General features: G+C 46.2%; 1 protein-coding gene across 3 annotated transcripts in view; it reads left to right on the top strand.

The window, feature by feature from the left end:
* Positions 1-24,493, top strand: part of MAP2K3 (mitogen-activated protein kinase kinase 3) — a 69,518-nt gene that overhangs the window by 20,504 nt on the left and 24,521 nt on the right. The window contains exon 1 of one of the 3 annotated variants that reach the window (XM_083474513.1): positions 13,542-13,565. The exons of 1 other annotated variant lie outside the window; for it this stretch is intronic. Coding sequence is in view for 1 of the 2 variants with exons in the window: in XM_083474512.1 (XP_083330638.1) it covers positions 15,525-15,540 (16 nt within the window). In the remaining variant the exon portion in view is untranslated. Of the gene's footprint in view, positions 1-13,541; positions 13,566-14,737; positions 15,541-24,493 lie in introns of those variants that run through there. One more of the 3 variants, XM_083474512.1, reaches the window with a different exon arrangement.

The following is a 24,493-nucleotide window of genomic DNA, read 5'->3' as shown; positions in this document are numbered from 1 at the left end:
TGGCTGTGACGTCGCATGGGGGGGGGTGCGTGTGTTAGTCACGCACCGTCCCGACGTCACCTTCCCGCCTGCCCGCTACATTGTAAGGGGCATGTACGCTAGTCACTGCATTGAAAGGGGGCATGTACGCTGGTCACTGTTTTGAAGGGGAGTGAAGAACACACACACACAAAAAGGTAACTTGTTAATTTAACGTTTATTTCTATGAGGAGGAGTAATTCTGAGGGGTCAAACAAAGAAATAATAAAAAAGTGACAAAAAAGTTATTTTTATAATGACGAGTTTTGCGGCTCCCAGTTTTTTTCTTTGGAAACGGGTCCAAGTGGCTCTTTTTGTCTTAAAGGTTTCAGACCCCTGCTCCAGGCACTGCAGTCGTCCGCGAGGGATTCCCACATGGCCAGGTTGGTTTTGCTGGCCTTCGTGTCATGTTTGCAGACATCTTTGTAACACATAGAGTGGGTCTGGCAATGGGCCCCGGTGTCTGAAACCAGCTCCCCGTAGAGCGCATCCTTGGCAATCCTGCCATCTTCCATTCTGTGGGTATGACAAAGCCAACGCAGACGTTGCGGAGACGGGACTGCAAACATGCTGGGAACGTGGGCTTGCGAGAGCACATCTTTGTTTGAGACTCTGTCCTGCCATGTGATGCCCAAAATCCTCCTGGCCGGGGTGGATTTGATTTTAATCAAATTGATTTAAATCACGATTTAAATCACTAGTCAGTAAGACTTGCTTAGAATCATTTTTTTAAAACAGAAAGACTCATTCTTGCTGGTATAATCTTAATATTTACAACCAGAGGAAGGTTTCATTTTTGGAATAATAAATTTTTCAGAGTAGTTTTTACAGTTATATAAAAAATGACGGATTTGGTTATGCTGTTAGAATTAAACAGACAGATAATTATGAAATTATTGTGAGGTTAATTATTGTTAACTGTTTATATTTGGACAACTTTTCTGCTGTACTTTGTTGGAAGGAGAAAAATAATCATTTCCTTAACAATTTAAACAATTTATTTAACTAAAACAATAACATTATATCATATGTATCCCTGTTTGTTAACTGATGTGGTTAAACAATTTCGTTTAACGAAAACACCTTAGACTGAGTTTTAGCACACATGAAAAACTTTAAACAAATCCTTATTTCCTGATGAATAGCCTTTGGACTATAATGTAACTTAAATAGAAAACTATCTTTAGAAAGATTTTTCCTACTAAAGCATTTTATTTTAAAAATCCAATTTAAAGGGGGAAAAAATCCAATTTAAAGGGTGGGGGTCCGATTTTTAAAAAATCATTTATTTTTATTCACCCTGCTCCTGACGTAGCACATGTGGAAGCAGTTAAGTTTTCAGTCCTGGTGGGTGTAAGCTGTAGGTCTAGCAGGCCTGCACATTGAGCATGCTGCTTAATGGTAGTCAGTTGAGAGCACAATCTTCGCATCCAAAACATGTCCCTAGACCAGGGTTGGGAAAGGCAGTTGCCTGAGACCCCTGGAGAAATCTTGAGTGCTACTGAGGAAGATAAACCAGCAGTCTGACTTGGCATAAGTGAGGTCAGGGACCTTGTGGCCCTCCAGCTCCACATTAGCTTTGACCAGCAAGACCAGTGGTCAGGGATGGTGGGACCTGTGCGTCAGCAATATCTGGGGGGCCACAGATTCCACACCCCTGTGGTATAGAAAGCAATATCCTATGTTCTTGATCAGGGGTCAGCAAACTTTTTCAGCACTGTCCTTCAGACCTTATGGGGGGGCAAGATTATATATATTTGGGGGGGGGGGATGAACGAATTCCTATACCCCCAGAGATGCATTTTAAATAAAAGGACACATTCTACTTATGTAAAAACACCAGGCAGGCCCCACAAATAACCCAGAGATGCATTTTAAATAAAAGGACACATTTTACTTATGTAAAAACACCAGGCAGGCCCCACAAATAACCCAGAGATGCATTTTAAATAAAAGGACACATTCTACTCATATAAAAACACCAGGCAGGCCCCACAAATAACCCAGATATGCATTTTAAATAAAAGGACACATTCTACTCATGTAAAAACACGCCAATTCCCAGACCGTCTGCAGGATTTAGAAGGCGATTGGGCTGGATCCGGCCCCCAGGCCTTAGTTTGCCTACCCATATTCTTGATGATGCAGCAAAATCACTGCAGCAGATCAATACCAACCTCCCCAAAGGCATCTGGAAAGTCAGGTTTTAATTAGCTGGGGAAAATGTCTTATGATGACAGGCAAGACAGACTGCAGAATTTAGAGCATCAGCACCATCCTTCTTCGCTGCCTACCTGCTATACTTAATCTGGCAGGAGAGGGGGACAGGACCTCCAATATTTCATTATTTATGGTTGCAGTAAAACTTCCTGGCAGTTTACAAGAAATATTCAGATTATCAATAACAGTTTAAATGTTTGCTGCTGATTTTAATTACTTTAAGTAATTGTAATCTAAAAAGAACACGTCAACATCTGTATGTCTGCATTAGGCTTGCCTAAACAAAATAGTTTTAAGCAGGTGCTGAAAAGAACACAGCAAAGGTGCCTGATTTCAATCGGCAGAGAGTTCCAAAGTGTAGCTGCTATCAGTTTCTCACAAATGTGGACTGTATGTGTAACAGGGTGACTTCTGTTTACTGAAGCTGTCAAGTGGGCGTATAGGGGAAAAGGCAATTCCACAATAAACTGGTCCTAAGCGGTTAAGAGCTTTATATATTAAAGTTGATCTGAGTGTATGGGGAGAGCCAGTGTGGTGTAGTGGTTAAACTGTTGGACTAGGGCCTGGGAGAGCCGGGTTCAAATCCCTACTTGGCCATGGAATTCACTGGGTGGCCTTGGGCCAGTCACAATCTCTCGGCCTAACCTACCTCACAAGGCACCATATTTTTCGCACTATAAGACGCACCAGACCACAAGATGCACCTAGTTTTTGGAGGAGGAAAACAAGAAAAATATTCTGAATCCCAGAAGCCAGGACAGCAAGAGGGATCGCTGCGCAGTGAAAGCAGCGATCCCTCTTGTTGTTCTGGCTTCTGGGGTAGCTGCACAGCCTGCATTCGCTCCATAAGACGCACACACATTTCCCCTTACTTTTTAGGAGGGAAAAAGTGAGTCTTATAGAGCAAAAAATACAGTAGTAAGGATAAAATGGGGAAGAAAACAACCACCTTGAGCTCCATGGAAGATAAAGATGGTTTATAAATGTAATAAACAGAACTTTGTTTTGTACGCTGCTCTGATTTTTTTACAAACATAGAACAAAACAGAGGAAAATGTATTTAAAAAAAATAAAAAGTGTACATTTGGACATCACAGCAACTGTAGCTAGAGGAAAGGCAGACATGTAGGTAGGTGACACGCTGTTCTTCTGAATGTTACTGGAAGGCAAAAGTGTGGCAGTGACGACTTGGGTGCAAATTGTAGGTTGATTCTTCAACATCAACTTTGTTGGACTGGTCATGTTGTGCAGATTCCTGATTATCGTCTTCCAAAGCAACTACTCTATTCCGAACTTTAAAATTGAAAGCGTAATGCTGGTGGTCAACAAAAGGTTTAAAGACACTCTCAAGGCAAATCTAAAAAAATTACAACTGGGACACACTGGCCTGAAAGTTCTCCAATTGTCGAGCAGCCTTTACCAAAGGTGTCATGGGCTGAAGGACACCTGAAGAAGCGTCTCCACCCTCATCGTTCTGCCCGGACACTGAGGTCCAGCACCGAGGGCTTTCTGTCGGTTCCCTCGCTATGAGAAGCCAAGTTACAGGGAACTAGGCAGAGGGCCTTCTCGGTAGTGGCACCCGCCCTGTGGAACACCCTCCCACCAGATGTCAAAGAGAAATACAACTACCTGACTTTTAGAAGACATCTGAAGGCAGCTCTGTTTAGGGAAGCTTTTAATGTTTAACAGACTATTGTACAGTGGTACCTCGGGTTACAGATGCTTCAGGTTACAGACTCTGCTAACCCAGAAATAGTACCTCGGGTAAGAACTTTGCTTCAGGATGAGAACAGAAATTGTGCGGCGACAGCAGGAGGCCCCATTAGCTAAAGTGGTACCTCGGGTTAAGAACAGATTCAGGTAAAGAACAGACCTCCGGAACGAATTAAGTTCTAAACCTGAGGTACCACTATATTTTAATATTTTGTTGGAAGCTGCCCAAAATAGCTGGGGAAACCTAGCTAGATGGGTGGGGTATAAATAATAAATTATTGTTGTTGTTATGGGCTTTGAAGACACTCGTACTTGGGACGCAAGGGAGAAACGTGCTAAGAGGAAGGCATGCTTGGCAAACCCTCACCATGATCAACTCCCACCCGGAAACCTATGTCCCCACTGTGGAAGGATGTGTGGATCCAGAATTGGCCTCCAGTGACTTATGGACTCACTGTTAAAACTGTGTTCATGGAAGGCAATCTTACACGGCTATGAGTGATCACAAAAGAAGAAGCAGCAATTATTAGGTACTTTTAGGCTGCATTGAATGGGTGCAATGTGTCACACACCCCTGCTTCTGATAGTATATTCCTTCACTCACTTCAAAGTGGGGCAAGGCAGCCCTGGTCTGTTTGGGGGCTTTCCTCTCCATTCTTCTGGGTGGGGCCCCAGACCTCTGCCTTGAAAGTCCTGCCCTGCTGGTTCCAGGAGGGTTGATTCACAGCCTTTGAGATCTTGAGCTGGCAAGGGATGGGGTGCTTTTGTGCCTGGGACTAGCCTGCTGTGGGGAAATTCAATTTCCATAGAACTGAATGACTTTTTATTTCCTTCGTCATAACTGTGGATAGTGGAAGGGGAAAACCTGCAAAGCTAGATTTCCATGTAATCTTGGAAACTACCATCTCAGTTACAATGATGCTTTTAAAAAAATCCTCCTTTCCTTCTATCCCATTTTTAAAAACTAGATTGTCTTAGGCAGAAATCTTTGAGATGGGGTTGGTGATCAGTTGGGAAGCAGAAAGAATTTGGAATCGGTTTGCATTTAAAGGTGATCTTTACCTTATTTGCCCTTCCTGAAACAAACTGAAACACAGTAGTTCTTTGAGATTTGCACGTCTCTGAATTATGCATGCAGCGTTCCAGCCACGTGCTGTGCACAAGAATGCACTTATTAGTGTAAAATTTGCATAAAAATATATGCACAAGAATGCAAGTGTTAGTGGAGAACATGCAAAAACAAAGGGGCTTGCCTTCACTGGAGGCTTTTAATCAGAGGTTGCATGGCCACCTGCCATGGTTGAGCCCCTGGTCTGTTGTGCACTGAGCTGTGCAAGAGGTTCGATGGTGTGGAAGGGGTGCATTTTCATTTTCTGCCTCCAGCCTTCCTCCTTGTGCTACCTTCAGAGCTTGCAAAGGCCCCCTGCCCTAGATAGAAGTGAGCTCTGGCTGAGCTCCAGGCTTGTCGGCAAGGCGCTGAGTCATGCTGGCCTCTCTTCCAGTCGCTCCTCGTTCTGAGAATCGCTTCCCTTGCAGGAAGAGTTGAGTGTGCAGCCCGCTTTCGTTCTGCAAGGCCAGCCACGCTGCTACTGGCGGACGGGGTCTCGGGGCACCGCATATTTCAGAGCTGACCTGCAAGAGCACAAGAATGTGGACAGTCGGTTCCAAAAAATAATAATGTAAAAAGCCAATGGGAAGCAAGAGCTACCGTGTTGCTGGAACTGAACCTCTTCAGATTGCAAGGGGGAGAGCTGCACATCTGAATGTTCCCACCCCTGTCAAACTCCCCCCATGCAGTCTTAGAAACTCAGATACATAAGCTAGGCGCCAAAAGGCTCCTTAAACCAAGGTTGCAGTCGCCAAAACGGAATGTCTAGTTGCAAGGCGGCTGCAAAGTCTTTATTTTTCAAATGATGGACTGATTGTGATTGATTCTCAGTTAAACCTCTGGCTAGATGACTACCTTGAGCTAGGTTAAGGGGACGCAGGTGGCGCTGTGGGTTAAACCATAGAGCCTAGGACTTGCTGATCAGAAGGTCGGCGGTTCGAATCCCCACAATGGGGTCAGCTCCCATTGCTCAGTCCCAGCTCCTGCCAACCTAGCAGTTCGAAAGCACGTCAAAGTGCAAGTAGATAAATAGGTACCGCTGCGGCGGGAAGGTAAACGACGTTTCCGTGCGCTGCTCTGGTTCGCCAGAAGCGGCTTAGTCATGCTGGCCACATGACCCGGAAGCTGTATGCCGGCTCCCTCGGCCAATAAAGCGAGACGAGCGCCACAACCCCAGAGTCAGTCACGACTGGACCTAATGGTCAGGGGTCCCTTTACCTTTACCTTTAATTTAGAACACTGCTTGCATGTGGAAAGACAGTACGCTGGGATCTTGCTGTGTGATATGCAGATGCAAATTTCTTTTGTGATATGCAGATGCAAATTTATTTTGCTCGTAGGAACTTAGGAAGCTGCCTGGTAGCAGGCCATTGGCCCATATGGCTTGAGAGCGTCTGCTCTGGCTGACGGCATCTCTCCAGGGTTTCAGACAGAGGCCTCACCTTGCCCTGCCTGGAGGCTTCTGGGATCAAACATTAGGACATTGTTCTGCATGCAAGGCTGATGCTCCACCTCTGAGCTCTGGTCCTTCTCAATCATCACTGGTTGTCCTGGAAAGCAGTCATGCAACGGGGAGAGGAGCTGCTTAATCTTTACCTTTCCTAGTATTTTCCCACTCGAAATTGCTGATGACCTTTCTGCCTCGTTTTTGATGTTTCCCTTCCATTAAAACGGACTGAAGTTAGTTATGTAACAGCATAATGAATCCTTGGGTTTCTAAAGAAATAAATAAAATCAGTTAGTTTATAGGAGAGTTTTAATAGTTTGGAAGCTGGGTCTGCCCATTTTGTCTCATTCGCGCCTCACTACCATTCCTTAAGAAGAGTAAATGGATTGCACCAAGGCCCCACTGGTAAAGAACAGGTTCTTTACAAGTGAGCAACTTTAACGGACAAAATGCGTGAAAAGGACAATGGTGTTTTTGAAAAAGAATGGGAACCCTTTACAGTATATTTGCAGAAACAGCAAAAAAATATGGACTCGTTGGCAGGATTTAAATAAACATTTACAATTTGATTTACAGAGAGCAAGAAGTATAACATAGTATTATATACAAACAGCAGAATGTATCATTTGATGTAACAAACTAGAAATGGAAGCTGAGGGACGTCAACAGGGAGGGGGGAAATTGGAAAATGAATGTTTAGTAAGGATGTTGGATATTTGACATGTGAAAAGAAAATCTGTAAAAATTATTAAACAAAAAAAAGAACATACTGAGTTTCTTTGTATTTACAAGGATGGCATCAGATTCTAACCTACACAGTGCAGCTAAAATAAAAAAGTTCCTTCCAGTAGCACCTTAAAGACCAACTAAGTTAGTTCTTGGTATGAGCTTTCGTGTGCATGCACACTTCTTCAGATACACATGCACACGAAAGCTCATACCAAGAACTAACTTACTTGGTCTTTAAGGTGCTACTGGAAGGAACTTTTTTATTTTGACTATGGCAGACCAACACGGCTACCTATCTGTAACTGGAACAGTGCAGCTAGTTTTTCATGGTTGTCTCATGCAGGAGGGAGAGGGGGAGAGCGAGTGCGCACTCAACCCTGTTACGCTCAACCCTGCCCTCTACTGAGTGAAGGCATGCAAAGCTGCATATACCCAATGTTAATTATGTTGCTTTTGGAGGAAGCCGAACTGCAGCCGAAGGGAAACAGTGCTGATTGTGACAAATGCAGAGGATGGAAAGCCTTGCCTCCTCACATTCCTTCTCCCTGCAGGCTGAAAAATACTGCATGTTGGTGATCAGGAGGCTAATCTGAATCCTCCTTCCCAGGTGTTCAAGAATGACTTAAGCCCTGGTTTTTTTCAGTCTGGGCCCCATATCTCCATCCCCTTCTCTCCCCTCTGCAACTTTTAAAAACATAACCAAAAGAGATATAATTATTTGCTTATGGGGTTTGTGGCTGTGCTGCAAAGCAGAAAGCTTGTACATCTTAATTTGCTGCGATTGGATTTTAAATTAGCATCTATTCGTATACATTAGCATATGTAAATTTGTGTCTTGGGCCTGCCTCTTGGCCACACCCCTGCTTCTGCCTGTGATGCGTCTTTTTCTTGTATCTGAGAGAGCATGCCATGAGTGTGCAATTCCTTTCCACACAACTACTGTCTGTCTCAAAAACCCTCCTCTTTACTGGTTCTCCATACCTCCAAGGCTCAATTGCTGCTTCCCACCCACCCCCTTCCTGGTTTCTCTTCCTCTAGCTGGTGAATCTGCTGTGCCCACGGCCTTGCAAGCCCGCTGGATCGTGGGTTTAGTGCCAGGTCAGCTCATGTGCCTGAGTCTTGCATGAGCTGGAATTTTTTTTGCTGAGTTGGATGAAAAAAAAAGTCTCCCCCGCCCCTTTTCTCTAGGGGCTTATGAGATCACGGTTCTAAAACCCAATCAGCAGAAATGGTTCGAGGGAGCCATCCACTTCTTAGGCTTTCTGCAGAGCAAACCTCAGTGCGCCTCTCTGTATATGGAGATCTGTGCCGCTGCAGCCCATCTGGGTCCCATTATAGAGGGGCTGAAGAGGCACAGCCTCATAATGCAAGAATTTTGCGGTTAACTCAGCCACGGTCCTCCTGCCCACCCCCTTTCCCCACAAGTCTCACTCAACGTATATGGTTTAACTTAACGTAATGTAATTGGGGCATTTTTTGGTGATGACGAAACTCTCTGCTCGTTTGAAGGTAAAGCAGCTGGGTGCCCTATTGTTTCCTAGACTGACTCACTTCGGAATGATAGTTAGGAGGGGATAGAGAGAGAGAGATGAACAAGTTTCTCCAGCAGCACTGAAACTTCGATTTCTCTTTGATCAGGTAACGATGACCAGTTTTCCTACCAGCCCTTGGGAAGCAATAAGACAGTGTGCGTTTCTATTCCATTATGTTGTTACTATTGCATTTGTGTTCCGTCTTTCCCATAGAGAACTCAAGGTGGCACGCCTGATTCTGCCAATTTCATCACCACAACAACCCTGTGAGGTTGGTGAATCTGTCAAATTTGGTTTCTCGTTTTCCCTAAGTTCAGTTCTCCACATTAAGTGATTTTTTTTTTAAAAAGGCCTAATGAAAATTCACCAGTGTTTGTCTCAAATTTATCCAGATATATACATTTACATATGCAAGCTTGTCATATATATAATATACATGCATGCATGCATGCAATTTCCCTTAATATAGTGGATGGAGCTTGCAGCTGGTGAGTCAAAAATGGGGTCCAATTCGGCCTGCCAGGCCATTCCCCAACCATGGTGACATCAGCCTATGGGTGGGAGGACGCGGTTTAATTCTGCGTTGACTGTACCCCCCACCCCAATACAGAAATGTATTGGGGGTGGGGGTTTATGTTATGTTGTAAATAAAATTTCCAATAAAATTTATTAAAAAATTAAAAATAATTCTGCGTTTACTGCATTCTGTTCCCAGCAGCTAACAGAAATGCTCAGCTTGGTCAGCAGGATTTATATATTGTATGTATTTATTAAATTTCTACATCACAGGGTGGTGTACAATATAAATATGCAAAAATACATAACATAGCAACAAGCAAAACAACACCCCTTCCCGATGTTCGAAATTAGCCAGGCGCCAGGTGCGTTTTTTGACTGGTGCTGGTCCAATTGTAAGCACATGGAGATCTCATGGGGATGCCACGTTGGCGACCAACATCTCCGCCTGGCTGGCTGTTTCCAGCTTTCTTACACAGTTAAACAAGAAGAGCTTATTGTATTTATACCCCACCTTTTCCTCCAAGGAGTGCAGGGTTCACTGCCATTTGGCAATGAGCTTATATACCTGAGTTTCTAACACTGCTCCCTCCGTAATCTAAAAGGCCATAGATCAGGCTTCTTCAACCTCGCCCCCCCCGATGTTTTGAGACTACAATTCCCAGCATCCCTGACCACTGTTCCTGCTAGCTAGGGATCATGGGAGTTGTAGGCCAAAAACACCTGGAGGGCCGAGGTTGAGGAAGCCTGCCATAGATTGTTTAATTACTACATTTTTCGCTCTATAAGACACACTTTTTCCCTCCTTAAAAATAAGGGGGAATGTGTGTGCGTCTTATGGAGCGAATGCAAGCTGTGCAGGTATCCCAGAAGCCAGAACAGCAAGAGGGATCACTGCATGTGGTTCTGTCCCTTCCCCCACCTCCCGGAAAACCCCCCAAGAGCCGTGCTCCTTTTAAAGAGCCGTGTGTGGCTCTTGGGGGCTTTTCCCCTGAGGAGGGAGAAGGGCAGCCCGTCAGTGATGGGGCTGCCCTTCTCCCTCCTGGGGAAAAGCCTGCAAGCGCCGCACACATGCTCCACGTGGCTTGTGAAAGGGAGCGCTGAACAGAGCCTGGGATGCATAACAGGCTCTGCTCAGCGCTCCCTTTAAAGAATATTTTTTTTCTTGCATTCCCCCTCTTAAAAACTAGGTGCGTCTGATGGTCAGGTGCGTCTTATGGAGCAAAAAATACAGTAAGCAAAGGCCTGGGAAAAGAGGAATGTTTTCGCCTGGTGCCTAAAGATATGTAATGAAAGGGGCCAAGCGAGAGCCTCCCTGGGGAGAACATTCCACAAATGGGGAGGCACAGTAGAAAAGCCCTGTTCTTGTATTGCTGCTATCTGGACTGCTCATGAATGGGGCAAATGAAGAAGGACCTCAGGTGATGATTGCAGGATCTGCGTCAGTTCATATGCGCTTGCTCAAGCTTTCTAATCAGCATTTGAGGCTCTGTAATCTACTGGTGAAAGCTGTGAGATTAGTGAGTACCAAGGACAGAGCCTCTTTTACGGCGGCTCCACATTTTCTTTGGAAGAACGTCTGGCCTCCCTTTTTGCATGTGGTTAGTTTCAATGCCCCGTGCTTTTCAACAGAGGTTTTCTCTGCTGCCGCCACCTTAGCTATTTATTTATGGTTTGTTTATTCATTCTGCTTTTACAAGTATGCTGTAATCTGCTTTACGAGGGGCTAGTTACCCCCCAAAAGCGAGCTGGGAATCTATTTAGTACCATGTCAGGGATTGAGTGTTCGAATCTGTCCTTAAAGGAGTAGATGCATTTGGGAATCGTACTAAGTATATGGTGTCTAGCAGCTTAGTTAATAATCAGGACTGGACCTCTGCCACCTTTAATAGCTCGGCAGAAGAGGGAGGATTATCCGTCTTGGGAGCAAACAACGTCTCCCTTCACCCTTCCTAAAACTCAGCTGCAGAGAGGTCCCAGTTTTGATTGGGACTTTGGTGCAGAGGAAAGGATCAAACTTTTGCAACCATGCTGTAGCGCTAAATTAAAATCTCTCTCTCACCCTACCCCGCACTGAGCAGAGAGGTACATTATTAAATCATTATGAGCTCCTCCAGAGTGTTTTTTATTTGCAGTATTTCATTGATGAAATAATCGTATATTTGTGGCGGATGGTGCATCAGTTTGATAACAGTGCACAAATTCTCCTCCTAGCAGATCCTGCACTGAGTCGTGTTTCACACACGTGCCCGCCTGCCTAACTTCAAACAAGTCCATCCAATCTCTTCTCTTTCTGCCTCCCTCCCGGCCGCCCTCCTTCCCCCTCCCCGGAAAAAAATCAAAACCCCCGCAAGCGCACTGGCATAGGGTTACCGATTCCACTCTCCTCCTGACAGCTGGCTTGCTCATGTTCCAAAAGAGGATCTCTTGTTTCGCTCCTGACGCAGGTTGCTGTGAAGGAGGCCGGGCTTGGCAGTTTGGCGTCAACCGGGATAGGTGAGAGCTGTCACCAGGAGGCACCCTCTCCCAAAGAAGTTCCATAGCTACCCAGCTACAGTGGAACACAAACAAAACCTTTTCACCGCTGCTATTATTATATTACTGTTATTATTTCGTTTATTTTAAAAACACACACGAGGTAGCCTTTGTTTCCGTCGTCGGCTTCCCCTTCGATATCTTGGAGAGATGCATGGTTCTTCTTAAGCCAAATGTAGGGAGTTTGCAGGCCTGTGTAAGTTGAGATTCCTGCATCGCAGCGGCGTTGGACTAGATGATCTTTGGGGAGCCCTCCAATTCTGCAATTCTATGATTCTACGTTTGCCAAGGGCGTACACACAGAGCCTTGCAAGGGGCTGAAATGTAGCTTGCCAGTGTGGCACTTGTGGGCACACAAACGTTTGCCTTCGTGCCCACAGGGTTCCACTCTCTCCGCCCCCCCCATCCCTGCTGAAATTGTGCTTGAAAGAGGCCGCCTTTAGCCAATAAAAGACTCATTTTAAAAGCCCAACCACGGTGCAGGGGCAATTTCAGTGATGCCACAGATGGGGAGATAGGGGAGTTTCGGCCCGCAGCAACTCCTCTGGTTTGCAAATGTACCCACAGGCCCTGAAAGGATGATGGCACCCTATGGACATAAACTTGTAGGCCAGACCTGCTTTGGGTGTGTACCCACTGGAGTTCTGAAACCCAGGTTTGTCCGTGTAATGTGTGAAATCACACAAGGGTTGCCAAGTCTCGGAGTTGTCTCCAGTGTTAGTCTTACCCAAAGAAGACCCGTTGAAATTAATGCACGTGATCTATCGATTTCAGTGGGCCCAGTCTAAATAAAACTTAGATGCAACCCTCTGTGTTTGATCTGAAGTTTCGGGGCAGGAAGGAATATCTGAGTGGAAGGTGCCAGAATTCGTGTCTAGCTACCTTCCGTTGACCAGTTTCTCGCTCTTGGCTCTACCCAATGTCCAATAGGCTCCGCCTACTGTTACTGGGGACGCGGATGGCGCTGTGGGTTAAACCACAGAGCCTAGGACTTGCCGATCAGAAGGTTGGTGGTTCGAATCCCCGCGACAGGGTGAGCTCCCGTTGCTCGGTCCCTGCTCCTGCCCATCTAGCAGTTCAAAAGCACGTCAAAAGTGCAAGTAGATAAATAGGTACCGCTCCGGCGGGAAGGTAAATGGCGTTTCCGTGTGCTGCTCTGGTTCGCCAGAAGCGGCTTAGTCATGCTGGCCACATGACCCAGAAGCTCCCTTGGCCAATAAAGCAATATCAGCACCGCAACCCCAGAGTCGTCCACGACTGGACCTAATGGTCAGGGGTCCCTTTCCCCTTTACCTTACTGTTACTCAAAATATTTGGGAGGACTGTTTTAGAGAGACAAAGTGTGATTGTCGGCTTGTGTATGCCTGTGTTGCAGCTGACCACCATCTTTGAAGGGGAAATCCCCTTTTCTCTTATTCAGGAAGGAATGACTCTTTCAAATCTATTTATCATAAAGGTATCTGCTATCCACATTTTTATTACTTTTTTTCCTTCCATTCATATTACAAGCAATTTGGCGTTTATCTGATGGCTTAAGCTAAAAACAAGGGTCATTGAGGTCACTCCTGACCTAAAAATAAAAATCAGATTCTGCCTTTGTGCACAGAGAGGAACATTTCTAGGAAAGTGGGCAGTTTTCCGGCCGAGAAACAACAGCACATTACTCACAAACGCCCCCACCCTGAACCTGATCTCCCTAAAGTATTATTCCTCTGAAGTAACTATCTCCCCTGAAGTCGACTTTCAGGTAACTCTTCTGTCTGCCTACAGTTCTTAGTAGATGCTTCTGCTGCTTCATAACTCATTTATTTCATAAGAATTATATGCCACCTGATTGTTAAAAAAAACCAAGGAAGCCTCAAAGCAGTTTTTAGAATACTAGAATTCAACAACGGCAAGGTTTTTAGAAACAGTACTCAATATTATAGCTAAATAATAAAATGTTATAATTAGCAACAATGCGTTTTTATTATGTCATTAACTGCTTGGGGACTTTTTGTGCAACCCGAGTTGCCTTGGGGCAAGAAAAAGCGACTAACAATTTTTTTTAATAGTAAATGGGATAGCTCAGTCCGTAGAGCACGAGACTCTTAATTTTAGGGTTGTGGGTTCGAGCCCCACTTTGGGCAAAAAGATTCCTGCCTTGCAGCGGGTTGGGCTAGATGACCGCCGGGGTCCCATCCAACTCTATGATCTTATGATTTCCTAATCCTACTTTGGGTTGCAACTTGGTTTGATTCAGTTACAATTTTGTACATGAATGGGGCATGGCTTTCCGTGAGCCACCAAACAGGGAGTGAAATATTGGGGTGCTGGCATGGGCGTAGCCAGGATTTATCTTGTGGGGGGCAGGTAGCCAGGATTGGGGGTGGGAGGGGCAGGACACCCACCTGTCATCATACTCAGCAGATTTGGAAGGGAATGTCTCCACAACAGTTCTTTTACTTTTCTTTTGACCCCCAAGTGCTTCGAAAAATCTGTCCATCTTTCTACAGTGCAGAGCTTTCCGCCTGCCGTAAAAAAATGTTTAGGGGTGCATACTCTCATTTTCCTATTCCTATTGACAGTGGCGTAGCGTGGGTTGTCAGCACCCGGGGCAAGGCAAGTAATTTGTGCCCCCTAACCCGTGGATTTGCGCCCCCTAACCCTAACCCCCAGATGTTGCGCCCGGTGCGGCCGCCCCCCCTGCACCCCCACGCTACGCCACTGCCTATTGAAATACTGCCCCTCAATGAAGCCAAACTTTAGATTCACAAAATGTTTAGGTGAAAGAAAAAAAGCACCGCTACAGTGTATACAGTACTTGTGATTAAGTATTTTTATTTATTTGCTTGATTGGGAGGGAGGGAGGGGCGGCAGCTGCCCATGGGTGCCGCTCGCCCCCCTTTCCGCGCTTGCAGAGGAAGGGTCCCGGTTCGAATCCTGAGCCGGCCTTTCCAATGCAAAAAGTCTCGCTTGGGCTGCTGGATCAATCTCCTTTTTGGGCGAGCGGCAGTAGCAGCAGCAGCAGGAGGAGGCTGCAATGAGCAGCCTCCGTGTCCCGTCCCAGAGCTGCCGTCTCCCTTCCGCCCCGATTCCCGGGAGCCGGGGCTTTTCCTCGCCCGCCCCCCGTGGGCAGCCTGGCCGCTGCCTCCCCGAGTTGGCGGCCTTCCAGTTTCCTGTTTGACGTCACGGGCCTCTCTCTTTCTCTCCTCTCTCCTGCCGCTGCTGCTCTTTTTTGCAACTTGCGCTGCGTTCCGCTTGTAATCCGAGAAGCCCCCGGAACGGGGCAACCTCAGCTGCCGCCTAGAGAGATCGCGCTGCGCTTTACTACCGCTGGGAGTTGGTTCTCCCTCCTCCCTGCTGCCTCTCTTGCGGGGTCTCTTTTTTTAGCCTGCGGGAGGAAAAGGAAAAAAATAAATAAAAAAAATCCGGATTGCTTTGACTCTGTGCAAACCTTTCCTCCCTCCACTCGCCTCCTTGCTGCGGGTTTTCTGCACGCCGAGAGCACGAAGGAAGAGTGTTTTATTTTTTTTAAGGGAGCAGGAGGCGAAAACAAGCAATTGGCGGATAAAGTTCTAGTCCGCAAGAACTTGGGAGCATGCACCCGTGCTTTTCCGACTAGCCGCCGCTTCTTGCAGCCGACCCGGGGTTGCTTTTCTGCAGGGCGCAAAGTCGTCCCTCCGAGGCGTGCCGATCGCTGTTCTTTCACTTCTGGGAAACCAACATGGACAGAAAACAAGGTAGATGTGTTGCAACTGTCGGAAAAAGGGTGGCGGAAGGCTTAAGAGAGGTCGATTGCAATGCAGCTCGTGCTGCTCCCAAGGGTCCTTTAAATGCCCTGCGTGCAATTGCTAATTTTAATTTTTTTATTTTGCAAAGGATGGTCTGTGCTCGGCGGAGAGTCGCAGGAAACGTGCATGGTTTTGCGGGGAGGTGCCGGGAACAGCCGGAGGAAGGGATTTGCAATGTGGGGGCTGGGGTGGCTGTAATGTCAGCCTGGTTCAATCATGAGCGTGCAAAAAAAAAAGTTTTGCAGGGGGTAGAGTTGGGTGGTGCATTTTGTGTGGGGGGGTCTGCGCGGAAATGCTTCCCGGTTGCACAACTTTACCCCCCCCCCAGCGCCGGGTTATTGTTCTGCAGAGTGTTTTAACGTTGCATGCTGCCTTGCAAGCTCCCCCCCCCCCGCTCCCTTTTCCAAGTTCTGATTTTAGCTTTGGCAGTTGACAGGTAACACTCTCTGGGGTTGCCTCTGCAGCTGCTGCTGCTGCTGAGTTTTTACCTCTCCCCCCCTTTTCCCTTCCTTTGCACAGGCCTCTGCGACTTGGAAAGGGGACTTTTCTTAGTGAGCTGCTTTTTCCTCTCTCGTCCGCCTCCCCTCCCCCACGCCCAGTTGCAACTTCTGCAAACAAAAAGGTCACTTGCCCCTTGCAGGAGAAAGCTCTCCGGGGGTCGGCGACGGGGTGATGGGCGGCAGCTAGAGACTCACCCCCCCCCAAGCGCTTGCAAAGCTTGCAATGTCCATAGTTGTTTTGTGTGTGTGTGTGTGTGAATGACAGAGAACGTGCGCGCGCACGCACCTAAAAGCTCTCTGTTCCTAGACCAAGATGTGCTCGGTCCATTTATTTGTTCTGCAGTCTCCACTTGTTTGTGGACCATGGGGGGGGTTATAATTCTGGGGCATAAGGCGATGCACTCTGCACGTGCACAAAAGCAGGGGTTTGTTTTTTTTGCCTTGCCATGCATGCGTTCGGAACATGTATATATCTCTGTGTGCTCCCGGGGACCTGATTGTGCAGAAAGGCCTCTTTGGAGAGGGGTGGGAAAGAAACTCGAACTTTTGCCCCGCTCGCTCAGGACTCCGTGTACTTTCTTGCAATCTCTGCCGGATTAAGGCATGCCTTCGGAACATCTCTTGATGTCTGCGGTGGCTTCGCGTTGAGCAAGTTTCCAGTTCTCGGGGCTGGCTGAAAGAAAAGTTTGGCTGTAGAAAGGAAAAGTTTGCAGACATGCACAGAATTTCTGCCGCATCTCTTGCACGGGGAGGGGCAGGGCTTAAGAGGCGGCTGGACGCGGAAAGGCACCCTGCTTCGCAGCCTATTATCCTTCCTCTTGAGGCAACATCTGTGCAGTGCGCACCAGGCAGGAATCCTTGCAAGCAGACGTAAGAATATGCAACCAGCTTGCTTGGATCAGTTTCAGTGGCTCCTCTAAGTCCAGCATCCTGTTCTCACAGTGGCCGGCCAGAAAAACACAGGCAGGATTTGAGCCCCAGAGCGCTCTTCCCTCGCGGAGTTTCCGGCAACTGATATTCAGAAGTATTGCTGCTTCCGAGACCCACTGCTGCTTCCAGAGACAGTGTGTAGCCCAGGGGTCAGCAAACCTTTTCAGCAGGGGGCCCGTCCACTGTCCCCCAGACCTTGTGGGGGGGGCAGACTATTTTTGTGGGGGGGAAATGAACGAATTCCTATGCCCCACAAATAACCCAGAGATGCATTTTAAATAAAAGGACATATTCTACTCATGTAAAAACACCAGGCAGGCCCCACAAATAACCCAGAGATGCATTTTAAATACAGTGGTGCCCCGCAAGACAAATGCCTCGCAATACGGAAAACTCGCTAGACGAAAGAGTTTTCCGTTTTGGAGGTGTTTCGCAAAACGAATCTCCTATGGGCTTGCTTCACAAGACGAAAATGTCTTGCGAGTTCCTGCGGGTTTTTCCCCCTTCCCCCCTTTTTCTAAGCCGCTTATCAGCTGATCCGATAAGTCGCTAATAGCGCTAATCCGCTAATCCGTCAATGGGCTTGCTTCACAAGACGAAAAAACCGCTAGACGAAGAGAATCACAGAACGGATTCTTTTCGTCTTGCGAGGCACCACTGTAAAAGGACACATTCTGCTCTTGTAATAATACGCTGATTCCCGGAACGTCCGCTGGCCAGATTTAGAAGGCGATTGGGCCAGATCCGGCCCCCGGGCCTTAGTTTGCCTACCCATGGTGTAGCCAGTGATCCCCCCCCCCCTAGAAAAATAGGTGCTGTTACTCGCAATGAAGTTGTTATAGTAAGTGCCACACTTTTTAACAACAATAAAAAAGAGGTGGCTGTACTGTGTGCCCTTAAGCACCCCCTGAAAAAAATTCCCCGCTGTGCATAACCCTCTGGCTTGTGTAGCCATTGCTAACTTTGTCCTCCATGCTTGGTTCACTCCTTTTTTCAAAGCCACCAACCTCAGTGGTTTTTATATACCCTGTTGTCAACACGTGGGAAGGGCTTGTTGATTTGCCAAAGGCCACCCATTCAGTTTGTGCAGAGGGTGGGATTTAAGGCTTTCCAGGTCATCCCTTGTGTACTTACTACGCCAGTGGTTATCTCACACAGTGGACAGGATGGTTTGAGCATATTGCACTGATCCTGGCCCAGCTGCACTTACTTGCCAATCATTTTTCAGGCCCTTTACCCCCCAGGGAACTCCAGGAATTTTAGTTTTGCAAAGGGGCACTGGGAATCTCCTAACAACACCCAGATAACTTAGCAAACGACAGCTCCCAGTATTCTTCGGGTGGCAAGCCATGACACTTGAAAGTGCTATGATACTGCTTTAAAAGTATAGTGCAGATGGTGACTCGGAGGAATAAAGCCATCCAAACAGCTGAAGACATTGTATACCGAAATGTCTGGGCAAATAAAAGTTTTGTTGTAGCCTTATTGGAGTTCACCGATTGGGTCTGCGTTGCTCCGGGACAGGAGGAAGGAAGTCAAAATGACACCGAGTTGGTTCAAAGAAAGAGTTTATTCTGCTCTCCGGATAGCAGAAGGCACTTGCGTGGTGAGTCCACAGCAAGTCCAAAGAAATGACAAGTTTCATGCAGTATATATATCCTCCAGGCACCCTCTCCCTCCTTCCAACCACGTCAGCTTGTATACGTAGGTTGACATCACATATGTTCCTGCTCTGGTACTCTCAACCATAAAAGGGATTTCCTTCCTGCACTCCTGACCATAAAAGGATATTCCTGTTCCTACTCCTATCTTGGAGCAAGAGGTCACTACTTCCGAGAACATGCTCTGGCGTTAGTCCCAGACTTGGGTCTCTGCGTCATTTGTGGTCAGGACATAAGATATGTCTGTCTGTTCTACTGGTAAAGTCAAGGCCAGTCTTGCCGTCAAACTGATAAGGGAGAGAGCTGTGTTCTTGTTTTGCATTTGCTCAACGGCTAAAGTTTATGCATTTTAGCTAAGGAGAAATGGGGATTTTGGTGCAGTTTAAAAACTGCCTGCACAGTCAGTTTTGGGTTTTGGAAACCCATTCCTTCATTGTCAGCTTGGCACTTAGCGCGGTATTTGACGCCAGGTGTATCTCCATCTAATAGTGAACACGGCTGGTGCGTGCCAACATAACTGTAGCCAAGTTGGAACAGGTCACCTGTGTGCTCAGAGGAAATTCGAGCTTTGCAGAAGTACCCCCAAACTCTTACATGTTACCCATAATAAAAATAATATTAATTAATTAATTAATTATACCCCAGCCATCTGGCTGGGCTTCCCCAGCCACTCTGGGCGGCTTCCAACAAAATACTAAAATACAGTAATCCATCAAACATTAAAAGCTTCCCTAAACAGGGCTTCCTTCAGATATCTTCTAAAAGTCTGGTAATTGTTCCTCTCTTTGACATCTGCTGGAAGGGCGTTCCACAGGGTGAGTGCCACTACCAAGAAGGCCCTCTGCCTGGTTCCCTGTAACTTGGCTTCTCGCAGTGAGGGAACCACCAGAAGGCCCTTGGCGCTGGATTTCAGTGTCCGGGTAGAACGATGGGGGTGGAGTAGTTTAAGAGTTTGGAGTATTTCTGCAACCCCCCCCCCCAAAAAAAACCCACACACACATACAATACAGTATTGTCCAGTGAAGCTTGAAGATGCTCAGTGACCATAGAATGTTGAGCTCTCTTGGATGGGGGGGTGGCTAGAATGTGTGTTCTGGAAGAGACGCAGGCTGCCTTTGTATTTATTTATTCCATAAAATGTATATACCTCTTGATTGTTGGAGGGGGGGGGGGCGGACCTCTAAACCAGGAACAGGAGTTCTTCAAACTGCAGCACATTGGTCTCTGTTTGCAGCATTACTTTTACAGTATTTATTCTTGTCTTCCAGGAGCTCAGAGTAGCCTTCTGGGTTTTTATCCCTTAAACCCATCCTGTGATTGTGGTTAGACTGGTATAGTGTGAACGGGCCAAGATCCTCCGTGAAACCTTGGTACCTGAGTAGGGATCTCTACCCAGCTCTCCTGGATGTGCATGACTTTGGTTGATCATTTTGTGCTTCACTCTGCTCATGCGCTGAATGCACATGCGCAATTCTCTCTTGACGCATGGTCTGCAAGGCAGGGAGAATTCCAAGTGAAACGCTACGTGTTGTCCGCTGTAGAATTGCTAACCCAGAATATAACAAGAGTCTCCTTCCTGGAGCTTTGATATTGTTGGAGTGATCGTCTGGAAGGCTAGCAAAAATCCACACTTGGTACCAAACAAATCAAGGATTTAGGAGAGGGCTGGTGGTTGATGCCCCAAACATACCATTAAAAAAACCCCAGCAACCCGAATCCTCCAAGTGATTTTGGATGTGTTTATGAAGGGTTTCCACCAGGGGAATTGGAGGAAGGCCTCAGGGTGAAAGAAAAGGTAATGCAATGGAAGTGAAATAATTTAAAAGCACGCCCCTTGGAAAACAATTGTTGCCTGGATTGTTTTGGCAAGATATTGAGGATAGGTGAGTGTGCTGCTTACTTGTCCACTAATAGGTCAAATGTCAACAATCGGCTTCTCTGTAATTCCTAAAGGTAAGAATGACACTGTGCAGAACAGCAGTTTTATCTTTTCGATTTTATTTACGGGGTTAGTTGGTCGACAAGAGTATGAGTGAGGACTGCTTGTTCTCTTTCCCCGCAACCGGTGTGGCGCCACATTGTTTAGCACAGCGCAGGTTCTCTTACTGGCTGTTAGCTGCGTGTATTAGGAGGAATGTGTTTTGGCTACCCATGCCAGCCAAAAAAAATTAGAGAACCCTCACCCCCCCCATAAACAAAGCTACACCAGAATTTGCGCATCTCTCTGTCTGGGCTGCACATTGCCAGTAATGAAGTGCTTAAACTAGTTTCCATGCTGCATTGTTAAAAGCAGCCTGCAAGTTAGGAATCTGTTTGCAAACTAACATGCAAGCCCGTGCGAGTGAACTTTGCAAGATGCGTGGAGCAGCACCAAACACATAGGGGCCTTGAGGATTTAAGGACAGCTCTCTCTGGTCCAGTGCCCTGTTTTCACAGTGGCCAAAAAGATATCCCAATGAAAAATCCACGAATGGGGATCTGAGTTGCAGCTTCGCTCTTCTGGGACTTGGCGATTTCCAGCAGCTGCAGTTCGGAGGCAGACTCCCTCCAAAATGTAGAGCCTTAGCTTTGGTCCATTTGTCTAATACCGTATAAGAGCAGCAGAGTATAAGAAGAGGCTGCCATATCAGGCAGAAGCCTCGCCTAATCCAGCTCTCTTTTTTTTATATAAATTTTTTACTGGTTTTACAAAATTTTTTAAACAATACAAACATATAAAAAGACATACAAACATGTATAGTTTCATAACCTTTTTTCATAAACCTCGTTTCTCAGACTCCCCCATACCTCCCCTTTCTGCATCCCAATGTCCAAAATTTTTCAGCAACTTCTAAATAATTCTATCAAACATATGTCTTCCTAGTCTTTCCTTCAATCTAATCTTATATCGCTGTAATCTCCCTTTCTTTCTCAAAACCTCGGCATTTTAGCATTCATCAACTTTATAATAGTTCTTAAGATAGATTTTAAATTTCTTCCATTCTTCTTCCGCCGTCTCTTTCCCCTGGTCGCGGATTCTGCCAGTCATCTCAGCCAGTGTCATGTAGTCCATCACTTTCATCTGCCATTCTTCCAGAGTGGGTAGATCTTGTGTCTTCCAATACTTTGCGATGAGTATTCTTGCTGCAGTAGTGGCGTACATAAAAAAGTTTCTATCTCTCTTTAACACCAATTGGTCGACAATGCCCAAGAGAAAGGCCTCTGGTTTCTTAGGGAAAGTACATTTAAGTACCTTTTTCATTTCATTATATATCATTTCCCAGAAGGCCTTAATCTTTGGGCACGTCCACCAGAGGTAGTAAAAGGTACCTTCAGATTCTTTACATTTCCAACACTTGTTGTCAGGCAAACGGTAAATCTTTGCTAGCTTGACTGGGGTCATGTACCACCTATAGATCATTTTCATAATATTTTCCTTTAAGGCATTACATGCCGTGAATTTTATCCCGGTGTTCCACGCCTAATCCAGCTCTCGCAGTGGCTAAGCAGATGTTTCTGGGAAGCTCGCAAGCAGGACTCTTGGGTGCAACAGCTGTCTCTTCCCTTGCAGCTGGTATACAGAGTCTTGCCGCTTCTTGCCTGTAGCACCTGAAAGCACATTAGGCAGAAAGATGGCTCCTAAGCTGTATGCATTCTCCTTGGTTAGATGAGTGAGCGGTCCTGTTATCCTCGTACTTCACAGAACCCTTCCCTGCAAACTGGCATTTAGTTAATGTGCAATTCCTGGTTTTGGGGGAGATTTTTAGACCAGCTGGAATTCTCTTTCCTTGTCTCTCCGTTTTGGTTTGTCATCCTGCTTGCTCAGACAAGTATTCGGAGAAGTGTCAGCTGAGTGTAAATCTCCTTGTGCTATTTATAGCTTTTCTTTGCCCTGTGTGTGTTTGTGCGGTGATGAAGAGGTATACAAGAGGCGGAGGGAACTGCGCTGCAGCCTTAGCAAAAGAGGCAACCCTGAAACTGTAGCCGCAGCAAACGTTGACAAGGCCTCCAAAACAGAAAGGCGGAATTTCCAGCAGAGCTTGTTGGGTTAGGAACAGGTCACCAAATGTGCATATTTTCATGCATGCTCCTGGCTTGAGGTGTTCCAGGAAGCTGGTGTGTCAGAAGGGTGGAGATTGCAATGCAACGTGAGGTTGCAACCCATCCTTTAATCTTGGAGGTGTTGCAATGGTGTCGCTAAGGAAATAAAAATGTTAACAAGGGCACAGGCATTGAGGGGTGGGTTTGAAGATGCTTTTCTCGTTGCTGTAAACTGCAGCCTGAAGATCTGTGGAGGGGTGGGGTTGTTGTCCAACCTGCACCCTACAGCATGGGTAGGCAAACTAAAGCCCGGGGGCCGGATCCGGCCCAATCGCCTTCTAAATTTGGCCCATGGACGGTCCAGGAACCAGTGTATTTTTACAAGAGTAGAATGTGTCCTTTTATTTAAAATGCATCTCTGAGTTACTTGTGGGGCATAGGAATTCGTTCATTTTCTCCCCCCCCACAATATAGCCCAGCCCCCCCCCCAAGGTCTGAGGGACAGTGGACTGGCCCCCTGCTGAAAAAGTTTGCTGACCCCTGCCCTACGCGGTGATTATTCTAATGTAGGCCCCCTCCAGATGCGTGGGATCTTTTTGCAAGCATTTTCTGCAACTTTTCAGAGATGTAATGATAGTGCTTTGGTGGTGGATATATATTGGACTGATATATTGGACCGTCCATGCAGTATCATTCTGCTTTATTTTTTCTGTGATGCTTCCCCAGTGTTAATGCATTATTGCCATCTGGAGGGACAACCCTCCAAAAACCGTATGGATGCCGTATTTTGGTAGGAAGATACAGGGAATGAATTAGTTGGGAACAAAGCAGTAGGTTCAATCCCAAAACACTGCAGGCACAAACAGTATTGAAAGAGGAATTGCGTATAACTGCCCTGGTTTCATCTTTTATCATTTTATTTCTCATTTAAATTTATATAGTATTTAAATATAGCTTCCCACCCCCCAAAAAAACCCCATGCGTCTTTTAGATTTTTTAAATACTGGTTTTAATGTATGTATGTGCTTGTTTTTTGCTTAAAAATTAAAATATTGTAAGTCGCTTTGAGTTGCTGTGGCAAAAGATGCAACTAATAATTTTATTTTTTAAAAAAATAGTTTTTCTTTAGTTTTACAAATATAGAATTATAACAGTACAATACAAAATACATAGCCGTGGGGTCCTATTGTCATCCTTTTTATTGCGTATTCCATGTTATATGTCTCCCATTTTGTCCGTAATATTTGCTACATTACAAGTGTTACTGCAATCCTTCTAGTGTTTTCATCTGTTTACAGTGGTCCCTTAGATAAGATGCAACTAACAAAATAAATTAATAATAATAATAATAATAATAATCTGGAACTAGACTCTGTATCCTTGAAGAAGTAGGATTTGCTAGCGACATCGTACTAGCACCCCTGATTGTGGAGGAAAGGGGGCAAAGTTTGGACCTAAGAATCTGGCCACCTATGGGAGACCTCTCCACTGATAGCTGTGCCCGTCTACCGATGAACAGAACTCCCTCCCTTGTGTGTCACACTCTCTCCGTAGAAGTTGTGGGCTGCAGTTTGTGGACACGGCGTTCCAGCTTCCTGATCCACCCCAGACTTCACTTTGGGGTGGGGGGAGCAAGTCTCTAGGCCTCAAGGATCCGAGGATGGGCTTGAAAGTGAATGGGGGCGATGGCTGCGGGAATCCCAGAATCCCAGGGAGGCATCCGAGTAAGAACTTCTGGGTGGCAGGACTTCAGAAGCTGGCGCTGCTTCTCGTTTAACAGTTTGGGAAAGC

Source organism: Podarcis liolepis (genome assembly GCF_965112155.1).
Source record: "Podarcis liolepis genome assembly, chromosome: 14".
NCBI lineage: Eukaryota > Metazoa > Chordata > Lepidosauria > Squamata > Lacertidae > Podarcis > Podarcis liolepis.
The sequence above is the reverse complement of the archived record's forward strand: the minus strand, read 5'-3'. Positions and strand labels throughout refer to the sequence as shown.